Raw genomic sequence first — 22,321 nt, forward strand, 5'->3', positions numbered from 1 at the left:
ATTGTAGACATTTATATGTAGGCTCAAACATCTAAAAGACGAAGTAATCATTAATCAAAGAAACTTGCCGATTCACTGAGGGTCAAAAAGTCTAAAAGTCCTAGTTACTCATCTTCGCTAGCCAAGGGTTTCTGATCCGCTACTCTCTTCACAAATCCTATAGGGTTTAGTGAGTAGCGGATCATAAACCCTTGGCTAGCGAAGATAATAGTTCTTGGGATTGTAACGGTATTATAGTTAAAAATTCAGAGACCTTGAAAAGTGAAGACCATTTATAAAATTTAAGACCTTGGAACCTAGAAACGGTTCTTAAAGGAAAGTGACTCCCCCCCCCCCCCCAACCACCACAACGAAATAGGTTTTTCGGGTTTGGAAAAGTTTAGTGTTTTTGTTTTAGCTTGTTAATAAACATCTGGATGTGTGCAAGCATACTAAAAAGTCTAGACCTATCTGAAGAATTCAGTCTCAAACTTGCTCGAGAGATGCATGCAGCACAGCGATAGAAGTCGATGAATTCATTATCTTTTTTCAGGCATTTAATTTCAAATTATTATCAGGCGCGTAGCCAGAATGGAAATGATGTGTACGCAGAGGAAGGCAGGCCGGGGTGGGGTGGGGGTCTTGAGCCCCCCCCCCCCCCCCTCAGTGTGTCAAGGGCTCTGGTCAGACAAGTAATATAGTTTATGCCAGCCAGGAAAAAATTACAGCTTTAAAAACTTTGACAAGCAAGGAAGAAAGAAGTCAAATTTGGAGTCCTATTTCTTGTGGGTTTTTTTTTTTGGGGGGGGGGGGTCCAACTTTCACAAACCAAAGTTTATTAAAACATTACCAAATTACCATGATTTAACAATGCTACAAGAAACCGTGGGGTCCACCCTTTCAATGTACATTTTCAATAGTAAAAGGTTAGGTTTGAAAATAAGCTGGGGTGGAGCCCCCCCCCCCCCCCCCCGCGATACTATGTGTCTGCTGATGAGGGCCTAGATTTAAGCTCCTGAGTTTTACCAAATATTTCATTCATTTCTTGCAAAATAAAAATTGGGCCATTAAGCTTTTATTTAGGAAATAAAAGACATAGTAAAATAAAAGGCATAGTAATATTTATAGAAGTGAATACTTTTCGATTTAAATTAATTTTAAATTATCATGGCTGTATGATAAAATTTGAAATTCTAATTTTAAACATATTTCTTGGATGGTACTGAGATTTTTTTTCTCCGAATAATTCTTTTTTTTTTTTTTTTTTTTTTTTTTTTTTTGAAATTGATGTGTACGCACTTGCGTATTTGCGTATAGGCAGCTACGCGCCTGATTATACTTCGATTCTCTTTTAATAGGTTTGCGTGAATTTCTGACCGAATAACTGAGATATATTGACAGAAATAAACACACAAACAATCTGAAAATTACCTATAATTCCCGAAAGAATATAGACGAAGGGCATTTTATTTTTGGTCCGTTTTCCTTCTACATCTTTAACCTTGCTTATAATCATTGTAGATGTAACATTATAGAGCTCTGGTAGACTCTGTACTCTGAGTGTGAGTTTAATATACATGTATCTATTATACCATAACATGTAAAACTTTTTTCAACATACTTAGTAACTGTAATTTATTTCGATTTATTTGTTTGACAATCATTGTATTTATTGTGTATGTATAGTAAAGAAAAGATCTACTGATTAAGTTGAAATCCTTTTGTATATTTTATATACAATAAAATAAGTTCAAACCTTCAAACCAACCTCGCTCAAAACTTTTGAAGACATATTTTATCACATGGTAGCTTATATATATTATTTACATATTCATTGGTTGTAAAAAAAGAAAAAAAAAGAAACATTGAACGAGATTGGAAATCGGGATAAACCTTCTCTTTATGCCCTTGACTGCAGTTTGTCTGTATGAGGCCGAGGTCTCAGACATTGAAACAAGAGACCAATGGGCCACAGTGCTCACCTGAGTCACTAGTAGTTGTCCATCAGCAATTTTTTTTTTCTCTATGTACATAATTGCAGTTTGATAACCCCAACTGCTGCACCTAAAGTTACTTTTATGGATTATATCATATATATGCATGTGTGTGTGTTTATATTGTGTGTATGTAACCTTTCATTCAGAACTTTCTATCTTTTCATTGTAAAAAGCTTGTATGCCTTCTGGGCCCAAAATTGGAAAATAAAATTATCTTATCTATATTCCTTAGTACAATTTTGATCGCATTTTGTGGCCCAACCCTACAACCAGGGGCCATGATTTGAACAAAATTCAATCTACACTATACCAGAGGATGCTTCCATATAAATTTGACTAATCATGGCTTTTCGGTTCTTGACGTTTTATAAAGCATTATAATTATTTCGTACTAGGCATAAGTTTTGTAAACAAGAAGCCCATGGGCCAAAACGCTCACCTGAGTAACTTTGACCCCGCTGCTCTTCAAGAGCTCCCCCCCTTGTTTTCCCCTTGAAATCATTATGCAAGTAGTCTTGCATTTATCTATATTTTGAGAATGGAAACTTGAATTCTGGAGTACTTCAATACCATATGAGTCTGAACTAAGCGATGCTCAATCGAAAACTCTGGTCGGAAATCTAAGTAGAATGTTTCAAAAGAAAAAAATAAATCCGTATCTAGTTTGAAAAAACAATTTAATAACGAAGTAAAACAAATATATAAAGGTATAAATTGTATTGTCAGTTGACATGAGTGATTTTATCACAAATACATATACATAATGGAATGTGAGCAAGGTATCAATTTGTCACATCACTACAGTGAGGTACAGTGGTACTAATATTCTGTTCTGAGAGTCACAGTCAAGTATATCTTGGTCAACTGGTTTGACCAAAAGGAAGAGCGCGATGGAATAGTCATCACGGAAACTGTCTAGGATGGCTCTTTTCAGAATTAGCGGACGTGAAATTTTGAGATTCAACTCTTCCAAAAACGAATTTTAGATTCCTTTTTCTTTCATTTCATAAATCATCCTCACAGTTTGGGAATGGAATATGAACTATATTGCACTAAGCCACATTTTTGTTAGATGAAGCCCTATTTCAGCATACTTTGGCACATGGAATGTCCAGGTGATGACGTCACAGGTCATCGCTGCCCAATCCAGACATGTTTATCTGCATGCCGGACATTGTGATTTATGTCATATTTATCAGATTTCTCCTCCATTTTCCAAACTTGTACTTCCTTCACTTGGTCTTTAACTGGAATTAAAGATTCAAATTGTATTTAATTTTGTATATGCATTACACTTTTTCATTATGTATATTTAAAAAATCAATTCCGCAAAATTAGGGTATTTTGAATCTACTTATCGATAGTGAAAAAAGCATGAACAAAACTGAAAATTAACTCATCTGACACTGTCAATTTGTGAGATCCCAATGAGACTATATATAGCCGCTGGGAAACTTACCTTTTCTTAAGAAGAACTGTCCAATTTTTGTTACAGCTCCAAATAGGAAGAAAAGTAATATTCCATAGAAATAACATATCAAGACAAGCACCATCCCCTTCACTTCCCCGCCGGTCTCCTCCCGGGGTACATCGTAACGTTTAGTTGCAGACTGCATCATGCTCCTATACGTCTTTTCAAGGCTCCTAAAAAGGTAAAATAGCGTTATAAAGTGTATTAAATAGGGTTAGGGCGAACATGCTGACTTAGCTTAGTACACAGTGATAACACGCATGCATGTCCAAATTCCACGAGCGTGACCATTGCATGTACAGGTCAAACACGTTTCTGTTTATTCTGCCGAGAATCCTCTCAGAACATTATTTTTTAAACATCAGATCCTGACAATGTCTTTATTTTTTTTTTTTTTTTTGTCCGATTTAAATTTATACTATTTTTTTAATCAGGTTAACGTCTGATAATGATAATCCTATTGGTTTGTTTGCAATTATTTTTAGTTTGTCGATCAAGGTCGTTTAACAAAAACTATGTTTATCTTAAATCAGGTCATATAATGTATTACATAATTGAGATAATACTTGCACAATGTAAAAAAGATTAAACGCGTATAAAAACACCTGCGATTTTTTTCTTCTTATGATATTCAGTTGATCAAGGTTGCCATCACGTTCGCAATAGGCCATGTACAATGTAGGTAACAAAGGTAGGTAAAATTCCCCTACATCATTTGCATATTCATAAGTTTGACCTCTACTTTGTTTACACCTGGAAAAGCATGCTGCATAAGCATGTGCATTGACAGCTATTTAATTGTCTCATGATCAATATATTGTCATTAACTATTGCCTTATATGATATAGGTTATATTTCATTCGTTAGGTATCATAACTTGAAAAATGTACCCGATTTCACATTTTAATTATTGGTACAGTAAAGCAATTAAGACGTGTGATTATTCCATAGATAGTATTAGATTTCTCACTGATTGATGAAAATGCAGAGCAATAGTTTCAAGCATTTTTCTAAAAAAAAAAAAAAGTTTCAATATGTCCTGCATAATTAAGGCATTTAATTTGGAAAATTTTAGATTTTAATTCAATCAGTAAGTACCCAGGCTTGCAACTGAATATTGTAACGGAAATAAAATATAGATATGCAATAAACGATATAAAGCACCAATTTAAATTATTATATTAAAAAACTGAGTACTAATCCCGGAGTTTTGAACTGTTGAAGATCTTTTTAATTTCATATAATTACGCTCTTAACTTTTTAGTTGTTGGTATAGGATTTTTCTTAATAATTTTTTGCACTTCGGGAGCTAAAACCTGGTGGTATTGCTTACAATGTATGATGAAATAATATACTTACAATCAAGTACAACTTTGAATGAAAATTTAATCACCGGCACATCTAGAGAACACATGTATAAACTTCCAGCACACACAGAGAAGTGCACTTTCTGCAAGCTATCCTTCATGTTTTGTTCAAAATTCCGTGAACCACGATTCGGTTCGCCTGTAAACACGTGCGCATTTTACCGTAAAAACATCGCTGATCACGCCGTGGACATGTTGAACTTTGGACTCCACTGTGGTACGCACCAATCAAAATGAGTCATTCCTGTTCATTACCTACAGTTGTTTACCATATTACGTAACAGATAATAAAGACAAAAAGCCCGCGTACGGGGGTCTGTATGATGAAATCTACTGAAGGCTTGCATCAGACGGGCGGCATGATGAAAAGGAAACTTAAGTTATTTACAAAATTTTAATGGTTTCTTATTATTTCTAAAACTAAAGTTCCTTGAAATAATTTCTTTGGAAAAAAAGTTAAAACCATTTATGAAAAAAAATATTGTTTAAATATTATTTTTATTTTTTGCTGGAAATATTAAAACTTGGATCGGGGTGGGGGAGTGGGACAAACTTGATCGTTTAATGTTAATTTTGTGCTTCCTTCCTTTATTTTGCGCCCCTTCCGTCCTTTGAAAATTTCTTGTCGATACCCCCCCCCCCCCCAACAAAATAGGATCTTTGTGTTTGGGCAATCCCCCTCCTCTTTTTGGCATGAAAAAAGATTTTTTCAGTCAAGTTGTCAATTATTATTTTTCTTGCTCCCCCCTTTCAAAGACGACGCTACGTATATATGTTTTAAAAAAAACGTTAGAGAATTATTGTTCAATTTTTTATATATATTTGTACTGTCTTTATTAATATCCCGTTGATACAGTTTCGCCCATTGATATAAAAAATAATTTATAATTTGCATATTATTTACTTTCAACGCAGAATGAACCCTGAACTTTGTGGTAAGCTTACGTGCAGAGAAACATTTCCGAAGTATGTCATTTCAAGGCTCTTCAAGGTGTTCATTCACATTTGACACCAATAAGGTGAACTAAACACTCAAAATACCTTTAAACCTAGACTAACTCAATCGTTTTGATGTAATGTATGAATAGAAGAAAAGACAAATTTGTAACCAGATTTTATGGTCATTATTTAGTTCCAGCTGTGTTCTCAAAAGAAAAAAAATAAATCTGATTAAAACCAATAGTCCGGCCCGTCCCATACTTTAGCAGGTTATAAGGAACCCCTGGCGTGAACACTATTAACCTCTTTTAAAATATTTTATTTGTTATAATTAATTTTAAGTATTATATTATACTTCTGCATTTAAAGAAGACAAAAAACTTGTATCTAGAATATCTTGGCAAAGAAAACTGTCTTCATTACAACAAAAATTAAATATCGCTTTATTGGATATTTCTCACACAACCTTGAAAATCAAATTACAAGAGCATTACCAAATCAAAGATACATGAACAATTGAAAAATAGAAGCAAATCAGACTCCGGAAAGTTAGCTTTTTTATAGCAAAATTGTGAGTCCAAATGAATAAAAATAGCAAAGTTATTTAAAGCTACCTTTGAAAAAAGTTATAGATCTGTATTAACAAAATTAAGGATCAGTGCTCATCCATTGTATATTGAAATGGGTAGATACTGTAAACCCCTATTCCTAGAGATAAACGTCTATGTTATTCATGTAAATTGTTTATTGAAGATGAAAAACATTTTGTTCTATACTGTTCAAAGTATGACCAATATAGATGCAAGTACACTGATATATTTAATGTAAACACATATACTAGTGATAATTCCATTAGAAAAATTGTCAATCCTACAAATATTACAACTGCTAGAAGGATATGTTGTTTCTTGAAAAAGTGCTTTGACACCAGAAAAGAATATTTAGAAATATGTGAATATACTCAACATTATTTTGTTTACCTCACATTTGTCAATGTGTATATGCATGTATTAATCGTGTTAATTTGTTTTATGTTATTATTGTTCATGACTGTATGCCGACATGGTAACTGTCAATAAAGTGAATTGAATTATAATTAAAATTCGATGTTTGGTCCTCTTACGTATCTCGCTCTATGTAGCAACGTACGTGAACGATCAAACAAGTAATTTTATTCAATTGGTAGATATTTCACCGCAGTCGTTTTTGCTTTTAATTTCTTAAAATATTTTAATGCAAGTATAACATGAATATCTGAAGCATAAAGTAGCGAAGTAATTAAGACTGAACATATTATAGCTTAAAAAAAAATCTTGAAATTCTCATTCATTCCCTACTTTAAAAAACAAATATCCCTCTCAAAAATTTTCACATTACGCTACAATTTCAAGATCCAAGAGACATAATCCCAAGAAAAACAGAATAATATTTAAAAGGTAATTTTTAGAGTTATTCCCCCTGAAGTGTTCAACTGCTTTTAGGTCATCTTTCTTTCGGCAATTTGACACAAAAAGATAAATTTATTTAAAAAAAAAAGACATTATCATTTTTATCAAGCTTTATTATAATTAACATCCACCTTACATGAAATACATAAAACTTGATCAGAAAATGTCTGATTTTATTCTGAAACAGACATAAATATCCACCAGTACAATTTATTTAAATTTCATATTAAATAGCAAATTCCAAGGCAACTGAACGTTGGAAGCACATAAATCAATGATAAGGATGTGCCTTTATGTGGAAAGGGCAGACTTATGGCAGTACGTAGGGAAAAATTGACAGAGATTGACAGGAAATAAACAGATTGTAAAAAGGAAAGATTTTACACAGTTTTAACATTAATTTTTCAATAGCAGCTCAAGTAGCTGAATTTTGCAGTATCAATGATGAAGCTAAATTAAAAAAAATAATCTTCAATCCCACTAATGGTGGTACATATGACACCAACAGTACATCTATTCTCGTCACAAATACATGTACATGTCTAAATTATTGTTCACTTCTCATCATATTCCTCAAAGCTTTGATGACTGAAAACTTTTTCTTACGCTTTTATCAGTCTGAGTAGCTTACTATGGCAAATACAGAAAATGTAACCATTGGTTCAATTCATGACAGTACTACAAGAAAACCAAAATATAACAATCCATAATCTGAACGAGTGACATAATAGTGACACATTGTAGTACCTATATATCCAAAACACTCGTTTAACAATAAAAATTAATACTGAAATAAATCAAAACAATTCTGAAAATTTCAAACATCAAATTCAATATTTATGCATGAGCATAATATGCAGGAAAAATATTTAAATTGTGACATATATGTAGCTATATTTAAAAAGCATTCATTATAGCAAATCTAACACAGGTGATGCCAATGCATTTTTTTTAAAATTTTTTTCCCACAGAAGAATAAAACTATAGGAACGGTATCTTTTTTATTTTTAAATAGAAAAAATCAATATGAGGAACAGAATATCACAAAGTCAAAATAAAATAAAAACAGATTTTATTAAGAAAATAAATGCAAATAAGCATGAGCAAAATTGATATCTTTATACAGTAAATATTTGTTTATAATGGCAGTGCAAGGACATTTAAACTTACAAAATGACTCAAAACTTTTTTGTTTTTGAAGTCACTTGATAAAACAAAACTTAAGCAATTGATAAACATTTTTATCTTTTTAAATGCGAAATAACAAAGCAATATATAGAATACACTTTGCTTACATCCATATCAATCACTTGCAGATGTTTAAATGAAATTGCATTTTATATGACTAAGTATTTTAAAAAAATTTTTAATAAAAATAATAACATTGCAAACATAAGCAATATCAACAAAAATGGCAGTCAGTTAAATTTTAGCAAAACAATACAATGTTTTCAAATGCCTTGCATTGTGTTTAAATGTGAAAAAACTACAACATGTTATTTTTTTAATACATATAAAAATTTTATATGGCAGAGGGAGGGAACTCCACACAAGTCAACAGTACAAACTTGTTTGGCAAGAGTTATCTATCTTTGCATGCTTTTCATGATCACAATCTTTCTAAATCTCCAATGGAGATCTTCATGAATAATCCAGAAGTATAAATTAAAACAAAGACACATAAATAGATATACTTCTTAAAAATTCCAATAAAACAAAAATAAAGCATCTGAAATAGTCAACATCAACCTTTCAAAAATAACTACATATAAATAAAAGAGTGAAAGATCTAGAATATAGTATCTGCCATTAAAGCAATTAAAATATATTTATTGATAGTTCTAATTTTTCTAATTACGGCCGCATTCGGGACACAAGATGTCTCCTTCATTCATAAGGAAACCTTTCCCGACCATGGATGTGTTACATTTGTAACACACAAAACAATCGCTATGCCAGTGTCTATCCTCAAAGGAGATGAACTTGGTTCCTCCAAAACCTGAAATATTTAAATAAAAAAAATTTTATTCTCATTCCAATTGAATATATTAAATACTCTAGTAATCATCCCTAGCTAACATCATTTCTTATCTGCTATCAGAAATACAAGTTTGATTTATTTATGTAAAAATTAATCTTCAAAAGATGACCGAGTTTTCTAAATGTATTTCTGAATTCTATTTCACTCTACAATAGATACACACAAACCTTTCTAACATTTACACTAGTATTTAAAAATCAAATATCTAAGTTACCTATCTTGTAGAGAATTCAATGACAGCTCAATATAATTATATCTATCATATAGTTACAAAAAATAGTTCATGTGCATTTCTTATTATACCATTGATATTTTTTCATTCTTTAGTTTGCAATTCAAGGCAATCATGCATAGATATGTCACAGAAAGGATAATGATCCATTAAAATAAAATTAACAGGATAAATCTTCAAGATATTGTAAGGTCCTTGCACTGAGCCAGAGTTAATGACATGGCATGTCTGGTCTCTCTAATTTGTTGTTGTTGTTGGTAAAATGCATTCCACTGTATTTTGTGCACAGAGTAGAAACCAAGATAAAGAGGATTATTATATATATTTTTTAAAATCAGCTGTTTGTGAGAAAAGGTATAATGTGAATGTCGGAATTTAACTCCCGACAGCTTACCATCAAAATCTAAAACAAAAACATACAGTATTTATAACAAACATACTTTAGCAATGAAATTAAATGTATATCTGCACCTTTTTCAATCTGCAGCTTTTTTTAAGATCCAATGCAGGGTCAATTTATACCTTATTATTAATATTCCAGCAAATGTTCTAATAGCACAGTGACTTTTCCAAACAAAGTACAAGTTACCTGTATTAAAATTTTAGAACCAAACAATTCAAGTTTTTTGAAAAAAAAGTCAGGCTACTGTAATATGCCTTTTTTTCTATAATATTTGCAAATTACCAGTTATAGCTTTGGAGCAACGGCAACATTTCTTAGCGAACAGCTCCCCATAACAATCGGCGCAATATGGCTTGTCATCCTTGGACGTAAACTTCTCTTTGGCCAGCTCCTTATTACACTGGGTACAGGTAAAGCACTCTCTGTGCCATGGCGAGTTCTTGTAGGACACCCCTCCCTTATTAATCACCTATCAAAATGAATTTCATATACATTTCATCTTTTGGGGGGACAGAAAATCTTAAAACAAACTTCGTGGAAAATGCAGATATATCCTTAAATTATGAATCAGTAAAATCTTCAAACTTTTTTACTTCCTTATATGGAAAATCATGGGACAATTAATTCATTAAAAAGTTATGAATATCAATTACTGTAATATCTAACTGCCTTAAACTGAAATCAACAATTAACTTAACTTTTATCCTACCTAGAAACTGGAAATCTTACCCCATTACATTTAGAGCACTTCTGAGCAAACTGTTCTTCATAGCAGGGGACGCAGACCGCCTCGTTGTCCCGGGGGATGAAGCTCATATTTCTGATTGGCTGCTTACAGACCATACACACAAAGCATTCCTCATGCCACTGTTTTCCCTTATATTCAAATTTCTTCATCCCTGTCAAAATAGCAAACATACAGTTAGATTATTGTAACAGAGCAGTTATCTCCCTTTTTTAAACACAATTGGAGGATTCAAAGCAAAATAAAAGCAATATAAGGGCAAAAGGAAAACATATTTACATTGTTTAAAACTTAAAATTAAGAAAGAGTGAAGGAGAAATGTATTCTATAGCAAAATAAGGAGGTAAAATGGTAGAGGGCAAATCCCCCTTAAGATCATTGCTTCATCTATCTGAATATCAATGAAATCAACATAAACAAATAATTCTTAGTTTTAAAGTCATATGATTTTTATCATTAAATTTGAAAGTTTGATTGCTCTCCCTTTTTATATATTGCAGCAATGATCTTTTGAAACAGATCTCAAATAGAAAGAATTTACCATTTGAACATTGGTTATTATTAGAAAACAAAATCACTACCATTCTGCCAACAGCAATAAAAAAATAAATACCAGCAGACAGAATTTACACACACTGAAATGAACAAGAACTATAGATGTGGAGACATCAACTATCAGCATTTCCTTCCAAATTTTATTTTCAAAATTCCATACTGAAATATTACATATCCACAAACATATATTTTGTCAAGTTCTTTACGAAATTTCTGAGACAAAAAAAATTATCTGATTTTTAAAAGCTTTCATAAGAATTTAAGTTTTCATGAATACATAGTTACATTATTGAGGAAGGGGAGAAGGGAGGTAATTTATATGTCCTCATCATGTATTGTTTTGTTCCAACAAACAAATTTCAACATCATTAAGAAATTAAAGAATAAAACATGAAGTTTAGGTGACCAGTGAAGAGATAAATCACTGAATGCAGTAAAACATGTAAAAGGCATTGTTCAAAGAGCCAATCACATGATAGTCACATGGCTAACATGAAGGGAGACAACTCAACACTGAATGGCGGCCATATCCAATTGCTCACCTACAGAGGCGAGTTGTAAAAGCATATACCAGGGGTCTGAGGGGTTACACTCAGAATGCATCTCTAGAAAAAAATGGAAATCATTAGCAATTAATATGGGGATTTTATAAACATGTTTGTTAAAGGGATGCCACACTGAAAATATAATTTTCTAGGTCTGTTTCTTATCTATTGTGTTATCAAAATCTAGTATGTACTCAGAGAATCTGATCAGGAGTGACAATTTTGCTTTAAAAAAAAAAAAGCTGTCAGTTCTTAAATCTTCGTGTAATTGTTAGGTTTTATAACCAATACATGCCTGTGTTTCTACTGCAACCAAAGGGAAGCAACTGCTGTCATAAGAAAAAAAAACTAAACAAACGTGTAGAATGAGCAGTATCTCTGATAAAAACCTACAGATGTAAAGACAACAAATTTATTGTAGAATTTTATATGTTACAATATATATTACAAAGCCGAGTATTTCTAGCAACTAAAATGGTTCTATATATAGTTACATTAAGAAGATAAGAGTATACATTTAACCAAGACACAGTATATGTATTATTAAAAACCTACAATTAGTTTTCAGATAAATACTAGCAACTAAAAAGACAATTACATTACAATTGTTAAGAAAAATGATAGAGAATTTACTGAAGAAAAAAAAGAGATTGGATATATCAATTATTTCTAAGGTCCAAGTATAGAGTTCTAGGTGCACAAGTCAATTTTGAAACTTAGAAAACTACGCAATGAAAGTTTCGAAATTGTCACAATTATATCTTTGTTTCTGTAAACTATCTTTTTGTCAAAGCATAACTTTAAGTCAGGTATTTAATATGGTGTGCTGCTTATCGCATTTAAGATAAATTTTCCCCTGCTTATGAAACAGAGATACGTCCCCCTCCCTTCTCAGATCTATCACCCCCCCCCCTCCCGGTGTTGGAGTGTGGCTAGTTTTCTGAGTGAGTAGAAGAACCAGTCTGCCTGATGATCCAGCCTGAACTCAGAGCTAGCATTAGAAAGTGCCTAGCATGCCAAGATTATATATACAAGCCAGATCTCTGTATACCTTCAATGCCTTTCTCTTCATCTCCTGAAGCCACGGAAACAGAAAGTTTAACAAATTGCAGAAGAAAACTGCCACATATTGCATGTACTTTTTATCATCTTTAACACCACATTTAGATTTTTGCCCTATACCTTAGGGTAAAGTCTTTTTTGGCAGGTTAACAAGCATGCAACATCAGCAATTCATAGTAATGGCTCATTTCATAAAATGTATGTAATGTGATTATAAGATATAACAGCAACTAAAATTAAAAAAAAAGTCACCATCATCAACTGAAAGAAAATGATAAAATTAAATCAACCTGCCAAGCTAACGACATGAAGTTATCTCCCTTTGACCTTCAACAAAACAATGACATGCTTTCTGTTTATCGTACCGGATCGTCCGGAGACAAAGCCTAGAAGTAATATACATATACATATGACCCAATTGTTCTTGATAATAGCTATTAGTATTTCAAGGAAACACTTTCCTTTTCCAAACCTGTCATTATTGAAATAACAATTCAAAACTTAGTGGATGACATACATTCTCTTATACAGATAATAGAAAAAATTCTTCATTTTCAAAATTAAAAATGTTTGTTTGTTTAAAGTAGTCGAATCATATTTTTAATTTATCATGGTCAAAAAGTGCTTATACCTCCTTTAAATGGTTCTCCGCAGCCATCACAGCGAGCGGCAAAGTTCTTGTCGTGACAGTCAGAGCAGTAAATGTTGTCATTTTTGGGAGCGAATGGTTGATCCACGAGAGATTTCTGGCACTCGCAGCACTTAAAGCAGAATTCATGCCAATGACGGTCCTTATAGGAGAGATCCTGTAAAAGACAGAATATCAAAGTCAAATAATCATAGACGGTCCTTACAGGAGAGATCCTGTAAAAGACAAAATATCAAAGTCAAATAATCATAGACGGTCCTTATAGGAGAGATCCTGTAAAAGACAAAATATCAAAGTCGAAATAATCATTTGAAACCAGATAATTTTAATCAAATCTTCCGCTTACCGACAAGGAATTAAGTATAGAAGCTGGAGAATACTTATTAAGTATAGTGTCTAAAATAGTACAAAGAGATAAGCATCTGTGTTCAGCTTTTACTGTGCATCAAACTGCTTTGGTTTAATAATAAAATTATGCAAGAACTGATAATGGCCTTTTACTCAATGCACACTTTAAGAAGATGCCATCAACCCTATCTATACATTATGTTCCATTACAATACACCAATCTATTTCCTGCTACAAGTTTTCTTACTGGGCCAGACAGTCATTAATAATTGATTATCTTCCCACTCAGTCAAATCGACCTTAATATCAATAAACACATGCTCAAATTCACAATGCAGCTTCACTTTTTTCAGCTGGTAAAAATTTAATAAAAGGAGTGAAATTTTATGGCTTTGTAAAAATTCTCAACAAGCTTGCACAAGGTGACTCACTCAGACCTAACATACGATATTCACAGACTCGACCTGCAGGATATTTGTGTGTACATATTGGAAGTGCAGGTGCACTATGAGGTCATTGTACATACACTGTACCGAGGTAATATAAGTGTGATCATAACAGCTCACTGACCACAAACTAGGACTTTGCTCTCTAACATCAGCCGATTATAACTGTTAGCTAGTTACACCACCTCCCCTCAACATTCCAGACTTCTTACTCACTGTGTGAAGTCAGAGACTCAACTTTGGCGAACATCAAATTCATGGAATGTATAATCAACAAAATTATGTAGGTTCATTAACTCTTTCTTTAATCTTTCTAACATCTGCTCTCATTTTCAGATATCCAGTTAATAAGATTTTTAAAAGCATCATTGTACACTGTCTTTCTCACACCATTACTCTGAGCCCCAGCCATCTTTAACCTTTTTGCAAAATTACAACAGTGAAAATTCGCACAATGCTTGCAGTACATTTATGGAGATTTAACAATGTAAAACAGAGTGAAGTATGCCGGTAAATCAAGTGCAATGCACGGGTGATATATTGTAAAACAGATGGAGCTTACAAAGAGGAGCTTATGGTACATTCCACACAAATCGCTCTCATGCTGTGTTAAAGACCCCTGATGACTCCCTATATATTACATAGTATTGGCTTATTTGGTAGTACCAATTGAATGAATGATGTGCTTCATCTAATATGATTTAGAATTGCGACCTAAAAACTTTGCCCATGCAACTAATGTGCAGCAGCATTCATTATAAATGTAATAACTGAAGTCCACAGACTTAACACGTAGTATAAGATTCAAATTAAACACTATCATTCATTAATTGTTTTAAAGAAAACATTACCAAAACCTAGCATATAAAAACTGCAACAGCAATTTGTTTGCAAGAATTTTCAATATGTCCAATAACCTACTAGTAAATATGAATATCTACAGTATTCGCAAGTGCAATGAAGATTTTGAGTCACTTTCTATAAACAATTGATCTGTCAACTAAAGATGCCAGATTAATGATACAAAATCATGTGTAAGGTGCATGGTCATTAATAAATCAAATAAATATTTCACTATTAAGAGTACAACAGAAAAAATGGTTATAAAAATGCATAAATATTTGTTCATTACTAATATTTTTCATAACTTTGTTTTCCATCCTTATTTATTTCAAGTACATAGTAGTAAAATTTGTGAGGTCATGTCCTGATGATGCAAAATATTTCCCCATAGTATTTCCCTGTAAACCTATGGTGAACCACAGGAAAAAAATCAACCTTAATTTCCCAGATTTGAATCATAAACCATAGATAAAAGAGAAAAATGATGAACTCCAGAATCAGAAGTCTCATCATAAACCAGACTTGTGTCAATAATTTTATGAGGTATTCATTACTCGAGCAAATAAAAAGATTTTGATTGTCAGATTCCCACTAGCAAAAATCAAGCACTCACTTTACCCAGTTCAATCTTGGTGCAAGCTAATGGCTAGATCCATTTCATATCAAATAATGAATTGACTTTTTCCCCTCTTATCAAGAAATGGCTAAAACAAAGAATGTACAAACAATCTAAGTAAGGAGCCAAACAAATCAGAGAGAAGAAAAATAAATAGATAACCCCTTCACTCCTTAGGTAATGACAAGATGAGATACACATCTAGGCTGATCAAGAATTCCACTCAAACACCCTTGTCCCAGCATGCATTGTATGAACAAAATGGCATGGGCACCCCCCACTGTGCCATCCTCTGGGAACACAATCAGCACCGCCTTCAGCAAGTGGTTGTACAATTCAGAGCTCTGCAGCATAAACCTCAGCATACCTATCTAATGTCTGAGTAAGACTCCCCTCAAGATCAGAAGATAATGCTTCAGCATAGCTCATCAAATGATAAAGTTTGACAAAATGCTTATGTAGAAATGCAGACACTTTGCGTTGGGAGTTGCTGTGTAAACAGATATTATGTAGCCAATTAAACTGTGTCTATAGCAATCTCTATGTCTAGAGAGTGTTTGATTCCATGGCTTTTATACTGAATCTGTAACAAAAACAACTGATTCTGATATCCAAGGAAGCTTTTTTTTTTTGTAATGGTTGTGAATTGATCAATATCAATGAAAGATGGAAATATGATAGAAATGTCAGGTATTAAAACTTAATATTACAGTGTACAGAAAACAAAAAAAAACTTCTGAATATCACATTTAAAATCTGTGTGTGTGTGTTTTAATTATAATTTACATATTTCAATAATAACACACATCTGTGCATGTTAGATATTGCTAGGTAATCTTACTGAATCACAGGCCAGATCCTTCAAAAAAATTGAAAAGGAAATGCTATTAAATTAAAAAAAAAAATTAATTAACCTTTAGCAGCCATAATCATTTCTTTTCTCTTCCTTGTAAAATGTTAATACTGCTCTGTGACATAGCAAATACTGAGCTGTAATTAGTTATAACATAAGAATACTATGCTGCAATAAGAATTCATTTCCTAATATACCTCTCCTAGGAATTCCATTATTTTGTGATGCAATGCTCAAAATCAATACCAGATGTAACATCTACTTGATATCACATTGTTTTGAACACTACAGTTGTAAGTTATTGTTACTTTATCATTAGACATGCTTCGATCCGACTTTTTTTAGCCCCCCCCCCCCCAAAAAAAAAAAAACTCAGTGGTATATTTTGGCACTATGAGATTTGGGTTACTGATGTCATTGCAGCAAAATAGAACAATGTGCCTCTTTAATAAAAAAAACTTTGTTTCCTCATTTAGTGTCTGAGTGGATGATATAAGGAGTTCAGAAAAATGTCACAAAAATAAACCCAAGGGCACGACCCAACTTACTGTTCATTCCCTCAGAAGAGGGGACTCGGGGGGAGGGCTGGTAAACTAGGTCCAGGGGGATGAGTGGTATTCTGAGATACAATATATATCCTGAAACAGACTGGTTGCAATTTGATTTATAACCTTTTACAACTTTTTATTACAATTATTTCAGCTTTCTAGACAGTTTCAAGTCAGTTTCAAATATATTTCATTAAAATAAGTAAATATCACAATCCCTGATTTCTTTCATTAGATCAATCATCTACTGGTAACACAATGTACAACAAAAGATGGAAGTACTTTCAAGGTCTTATACATTCTTGAGTATATGACTTTATTATATTAATATAATTAATCTGTATTTGAATGAGAGTATTGAAATGCATATTACTAGAGACAGATCCAGGATTTGAAATAAGGGAGTGCCAGCTAATTAGGCAGGGATATGGGGGGGGGGGGTTGCCTTGAGGCCCCCTGTTGGTCCAAGGCAAAGCCCTTTTGGGGGCCCAGAAGGAAAAGCCCTGGATTCTAGAGATTTAGCAGGACAAAAATGAAGTCTTCTATGTAGACACTTTTACTATTTCTTGTCGTCTTGATTAACCATTAGAATTAATAAAACTACAAATAAAGGTCTATGGAAACATTAAGCCTAGGAATGAAGCCCCCAGAAGCTCTGCCTTGCAAGAACATAGAAATATATCCCTTTATCAAAAAATTCATTTTTTTTTTCAAAGATGGTACCATGATTTATCTTGAATTTGACAATTTAAGGGGTGTGTGTACTGGGGAAATCCCCCCTCCCCCTTTAAATCCACCACTGATTACAGAACCTGATGTATCAAGATATATTAATAAGAATATTGTCCCCATGTTTATAATATATACAGACAGAAAAGACGCTGCATGCCAACCCGCAACATGGAACAATTTGCCAGCTAGCCGTTCTCTCTGACATTGTTTAACAGCTAAACACTCAAACCATTATAAGAATTTCTCTGTTTTATTTTATTAAAACTGGCAGTTCCTTTTCCTATGAAACACATGCATTAAACCTCTAAGAGTCTGTTCCAGCATCTAATAGGACAAAACACAGAGAAGCATTACATCTGCATTTTGTCTAAAACTTGCCTTAACTCAGAAAATGTCTTTTGATTTTTTTTTCTCTCATTTGAATATGAGCAAGAGATTTACAAAATTTATCTCCTGTGTGCAATTAGATAAAGCTTTATAAGCTTCCAAGAAAGTTCCAATCAACATCTGCCATATTATTTTATATATCTAACTTTACAACAAAATGCATGAGCAATTTCCAGTATATTCCAGACAATCAAAATATCAGTATTTTACAATAATATTCTCCAAGACTACAGTCAGTTCCAATCACTATCATAAACTGCTTTTGCTTCAAAATTTGTGAGAAAAATGTTAAGTACTGTCAATTTTCTATCTCTTGCTAATTAAGTATTTCCTGCATAGCTACTATACGCTTGTGCCCCCTCAATAATAATGTCTGATGACCTTTTTTTTTTTTTTTTTTTTTTGCTTGTCAAGGAATTTTGGTACTTGATTGATAGTGCCCCCCAACTGAAAATGTATAGTTGTGCCCCCTCAAAGTGAAATTGCTTCCTACGGGCCTGTTATAAGCTCACTTGCAGCAATCATTGTGTACAAACCTTGTAGTTGTACAAACCTTGTAGTCGGGTCCTATTGGTTTTTTACATTCCTCACAGTTGTGTGCGTACAGTTCCTGGTAGCAGGGGATGCAGTGCGGGTTCTCATCCTTGACGATGTAGCGACAGGCCACCAGTTTCTTGTCGCAGTTATGGCAGGCCAAGTGATCTTTGTGGTAATTCTCATCCATAGCTTTAGTGTATTCTCCAGAAAATATCAACTGCAAAAATAAACGGTAGAATTTAATGTGATTGTGCAATAAACTTTCAATGATGAGTATAAAAGAATGAACCATCAGTACAGTGCTCTCAGAGAAGAATTCAAAACGAAATGTGAAATATGCACGTAGTTGGAAAAGGAACAGCTCAAAATTTTCTCACAGATCTCCCTTAAAGATTTCCAAATCCTGCTAACGGTTTATATAGTACTTACTGGCAATGATTTCAAAACAAATACACATTATATGTCTCACATCCTAATCTCAAATGTAAATCTGTTCAACAATTTTTTTTTTTTGGTCAATGAATAAAAAATCAATGGAGTACTTGAGAGACCAACTTAAACATCATTATAACACAGAATTACAATCAAAAACACAAATTCACAAACATATACTAAAATTCACTGCCTGCTTCGATCTGTTTTCCTCTTACAATTAACAGTAATAAAACAAAAAGTCACAATATCCGTGACACAACTTCCTCATAAAATCAACAAAAAACGTGCTTTGTACCAGCAAGACCTAAGCCATTCCCTCTCAAAATAATGTCCATCAAATGAGTGACTTGAGACATGTAAATCATGAATTTTTTTTTTTTGCAGTGTCTGCCACAGAAAATCCGTTATTTTCTCAAGTCCTACCTTTACAGAAGCTGATGTATTGTGATTTCGTAACTAATGAGATTTTTCCTTGCACTATAGCTCTCCTAAACTTTAGCTGATCCTGCTAAATAGCTTCTGGGTATAGACAGCACATAACTTGTTAGTCAGAGCAGCTCTAATCTGCATCAACTATTGCTGCACATTGAATGCAGACAGATATGTCAAGCTTACGTAACGATGGAACCTAGTTAAATAATGATTTATATACAAAGGTCATTTATCAGTTTGGATTGGGTTTTTTTTTCTGATAAACTGCAGCCGCTGTCCATACAATTTGAAAACTCTTGCACAATCAAAGGATTTTTCCATTTATTTCCCAAAATGTGAATGTTAGATCAAATTTTTGCCAAAATTGACTACATGTATTACATAAATGACTCTTTTTCTGGTTATGAATTTCAAACATCCATTCTATACTAAATTGATGTTAAAATGTTTTAATAGAATGTACATGCACATACATCATTTAATTTAAACTCCCTCAATTCCAATTAAGAATGCAAAGCAACTTACATATTCAGCAGAGATTATGCATTCTCCTTCTAATTACAATATTTTTAACACTGTTATGACCTGTCTAAGACAAGCCAGTTGCTGCAGAGTCATTCATGGTCTCCATATGAAGATGTTATAAACATCTTAAGATAGCGAGGACTTCCTACTGAGTCTTATGCAGTAAGAATTTCCCCTCTCTCGTACAGCACCCTCACAACAAAGCTCAGCTGTTTAAGATGCCTAATTATAAGAAGGAACACTCAGTGTACAGTAATGGCTCAGTGTCTGATTTTTGTCCATTGTAGAACATGTTTTACAATTAAGATACGTGCATGCTTTGCTGTCAAAGTTTAAAAAAAAAAATCGCAAGATCAGAGAAAGAACTGTTAAATTCTGTGTTAACAAATGAATTAAAGGGTTTATTTTCTACTGGATTTTATTTCTGTTAATTAATTACCTTTTAATTTCTCAAAGATAGTCAAAAGAAAAATATGCTTATACAGACATAAATTTTTTTAATGCACTTGTATAAGCAATAAAGAATGATTATTCAAAACAATAAAAAAAAATCAATCCTTCAAAATTAAAACTTTTTTTTTAAATCAAAATTTTATACTTCAATTGAGAATCTAAATTATTCAAGAAATAAGAAATTAAATACATGTGTAAATTTCTCTTACCTACAGGGAAATCTTTTGCTTTTAATTAGCAATCAGACCTCAGTGAAACGAAAGTGAAAAGTGAAAACACTGAGACGAGATCTCTTAATCAAAGCTTAGACGAGCTGAGGGGGTTTACTTCTAAATTAGTCCGGGAAAAGTGAGCACTTCAAATAGTGCCGTGTGCAAAATGCAGGAGTGCAAAGTATTAGGAAGAATTCCTGCAAGCTCTATGATTTTCCACAGAACCATCTTTACTATGAGATGGCTACTTGCGTAGATTCTACCAATTTATTAATCTGTGTTTATCAATATTTGGATAGCAGAGAAGAAATGGTTACATTACAAGATAATTGATAACTGCTTAAAGTATTTATACTCTGTCTGTGTTCAATATAACATGTCAGTTTCCATATTGCCTCTGCCTGCCGTTAATCCAATTAATTCTACAGACTGCACTGACGTAAGCAATCACAAATTCATATTCAAGAATTACTTGTAAACAATTACATTTTTACCAAATGTATTTACAAGTTTATACATTGTATCACCTTATGGAAAAGTAATAATTTGCACTATTGTATAAAAATTGTCTGTTGAAGTGATGAGACAAATTTTAACATAAAATTTGGGTATCCTCAGAGCCGGAAACAATACCAACAAAAGTAAAAAGGCTTACAAATTCAAACATTTTTGAACGTTAAAATGAAGCTCTCAAAGACATTTGAAGCAGCAAATAATTTATAATTCCTTAAGAGTCCTTGGCACAGCACCTTAATATGAGAAAAGGGGGGGGGGGAGGGGCTGTAATTTAAACTTACTGCTAGGCAGAAAAAAATCAGCTATTGATTTCATGTTGCACAGATTTTGCACAGTTTATTTTCTTCTTGTGTAAAATATCTGTATAATGTTAAGTGCAACAAAATGAGTCATTATAGTATTAAACAGATTAAGTAACAGATGTTTGCTTTTTTATTTTGTTGACAGAAATGTAATATTCATTGCATCATGGTGGCAGTTACCCAGGATACATGACACTTGAGTATAATATGGAATTCATGCATTTTTAATAATTGTTGGACAGACTTTGCATAACATTTCAGCTTTTAATGAGAAAAATTTTATCTGCAAAATAACAAAATGATACACCTTATTCAAGCAAACTAACAGGTGTTTTTGAGTGTCATTCTAAATGTTAATTCATAGAAAACATACTACCTGCTGTGCAGCTGCAGTAATGGGTGTTCACATGATATTGTGTTTCCAAAAAGTGTAGCATATCAAGTAATTAAAATGTTAATTAACATCAGAAGTATTACATGTAGAGTGGGAGGACCACATTTCCCTTTGTGACACCACTCTTTTAACGATTACCAAATCTTCATTCTATCTTACACAGTCTACAACATCGTTTGGCAACATTAATAACTTCAGTAGTATTGTGTGCAGAAAAAGATCTCTGTTGATTACTTATATATATACCAGACCTTCCCCACTCACCCACCCTACACAGTACAGAATTTTATCAATGTATTGAATCTTCCG

General features: G+C 32.8%; 1 protein-coding gene and 1 long non-coding RNA gene across 6 annotated transcripts in view; both read right to left on the reverse strand.

Moving 5' to 3' along the window:
* Positions 1–2,636: 2,636 nt before the first annotated feature.
* On the reverse strand, positions 2,637–5,007 carry LOC133185966 (uncharacterized). Its single transcript, XR_009720983.1, has 3 exons — positions 4,807–5,007; positions 3,436–3,620; positions 2,637–3,223 (listed from the first exon to the last, which is right to left on the reverse strand). It is a non-coding gene; the product is annotated as an uncharacterized LOC133185966 (long non-coding RNA).
* Positions 5,008–7,293: 2,286 nt separating this feature from the next.
* The window catches only part of LOC133185386 (four and a half LIM domains protein 2-like), a 49,745-nt gene continuing 34,717 nt past the window's right edge, over positions 7,294–22,321 (reverse strand). For 4 of the 5 annotated variants that reach the window (XM_061320550.1, XM_061320555.1, XM_061320553.1 and 1 more), the window contains exons 6-11: positions 18,760–18,960; positions 13,416–13,590; positions 12,774–12,797; positions 10,607–10,776; positions 10,160–10,346; positions 7,294–9,200 (exon numbers count right to left, since the gene is read on the reverse strand). In XM_061320550.1, the coding sequence (XP_061176534.1) occupies positions 9,052–9,200; positions 10,160–10,346; positions 10,607–10,776; positions 12,774–12,797; positions 13,416–13,590; positions 18,760–18,960 (906 nt within the window). In that variant the 3' untranslated portion in view covers positions 7,294–9,051. The remainder of the gene's footprint in view (positions 9,201–10,159; positions 10,347–10,606; positions 10,777–12,773; positions 12,798–13,415; positions 13,591–18,759; positions 18,961–22,321) is intronic. The other variant, XM_061320551.1, reaches the window with a different exon arrangement.

This window comes from Saccostrea echinata, unplaced genomic scaffold, assembly GCF_033153115.1.
Source record: "Saccostrea echinata isolate AGI-Se365-2 ecotype Australia unplaced genomic scaffold, CSIRO_AGI_Sech_v1 ptg000012l, whole genome shotgun sequence".
Classification (NCBI taxonomy): Eukaryota; Metazoa; Mollusca; class Bivalvia; order Ostreida; family Ostreidae; genus Saccostrea; species Saccostrea echinata.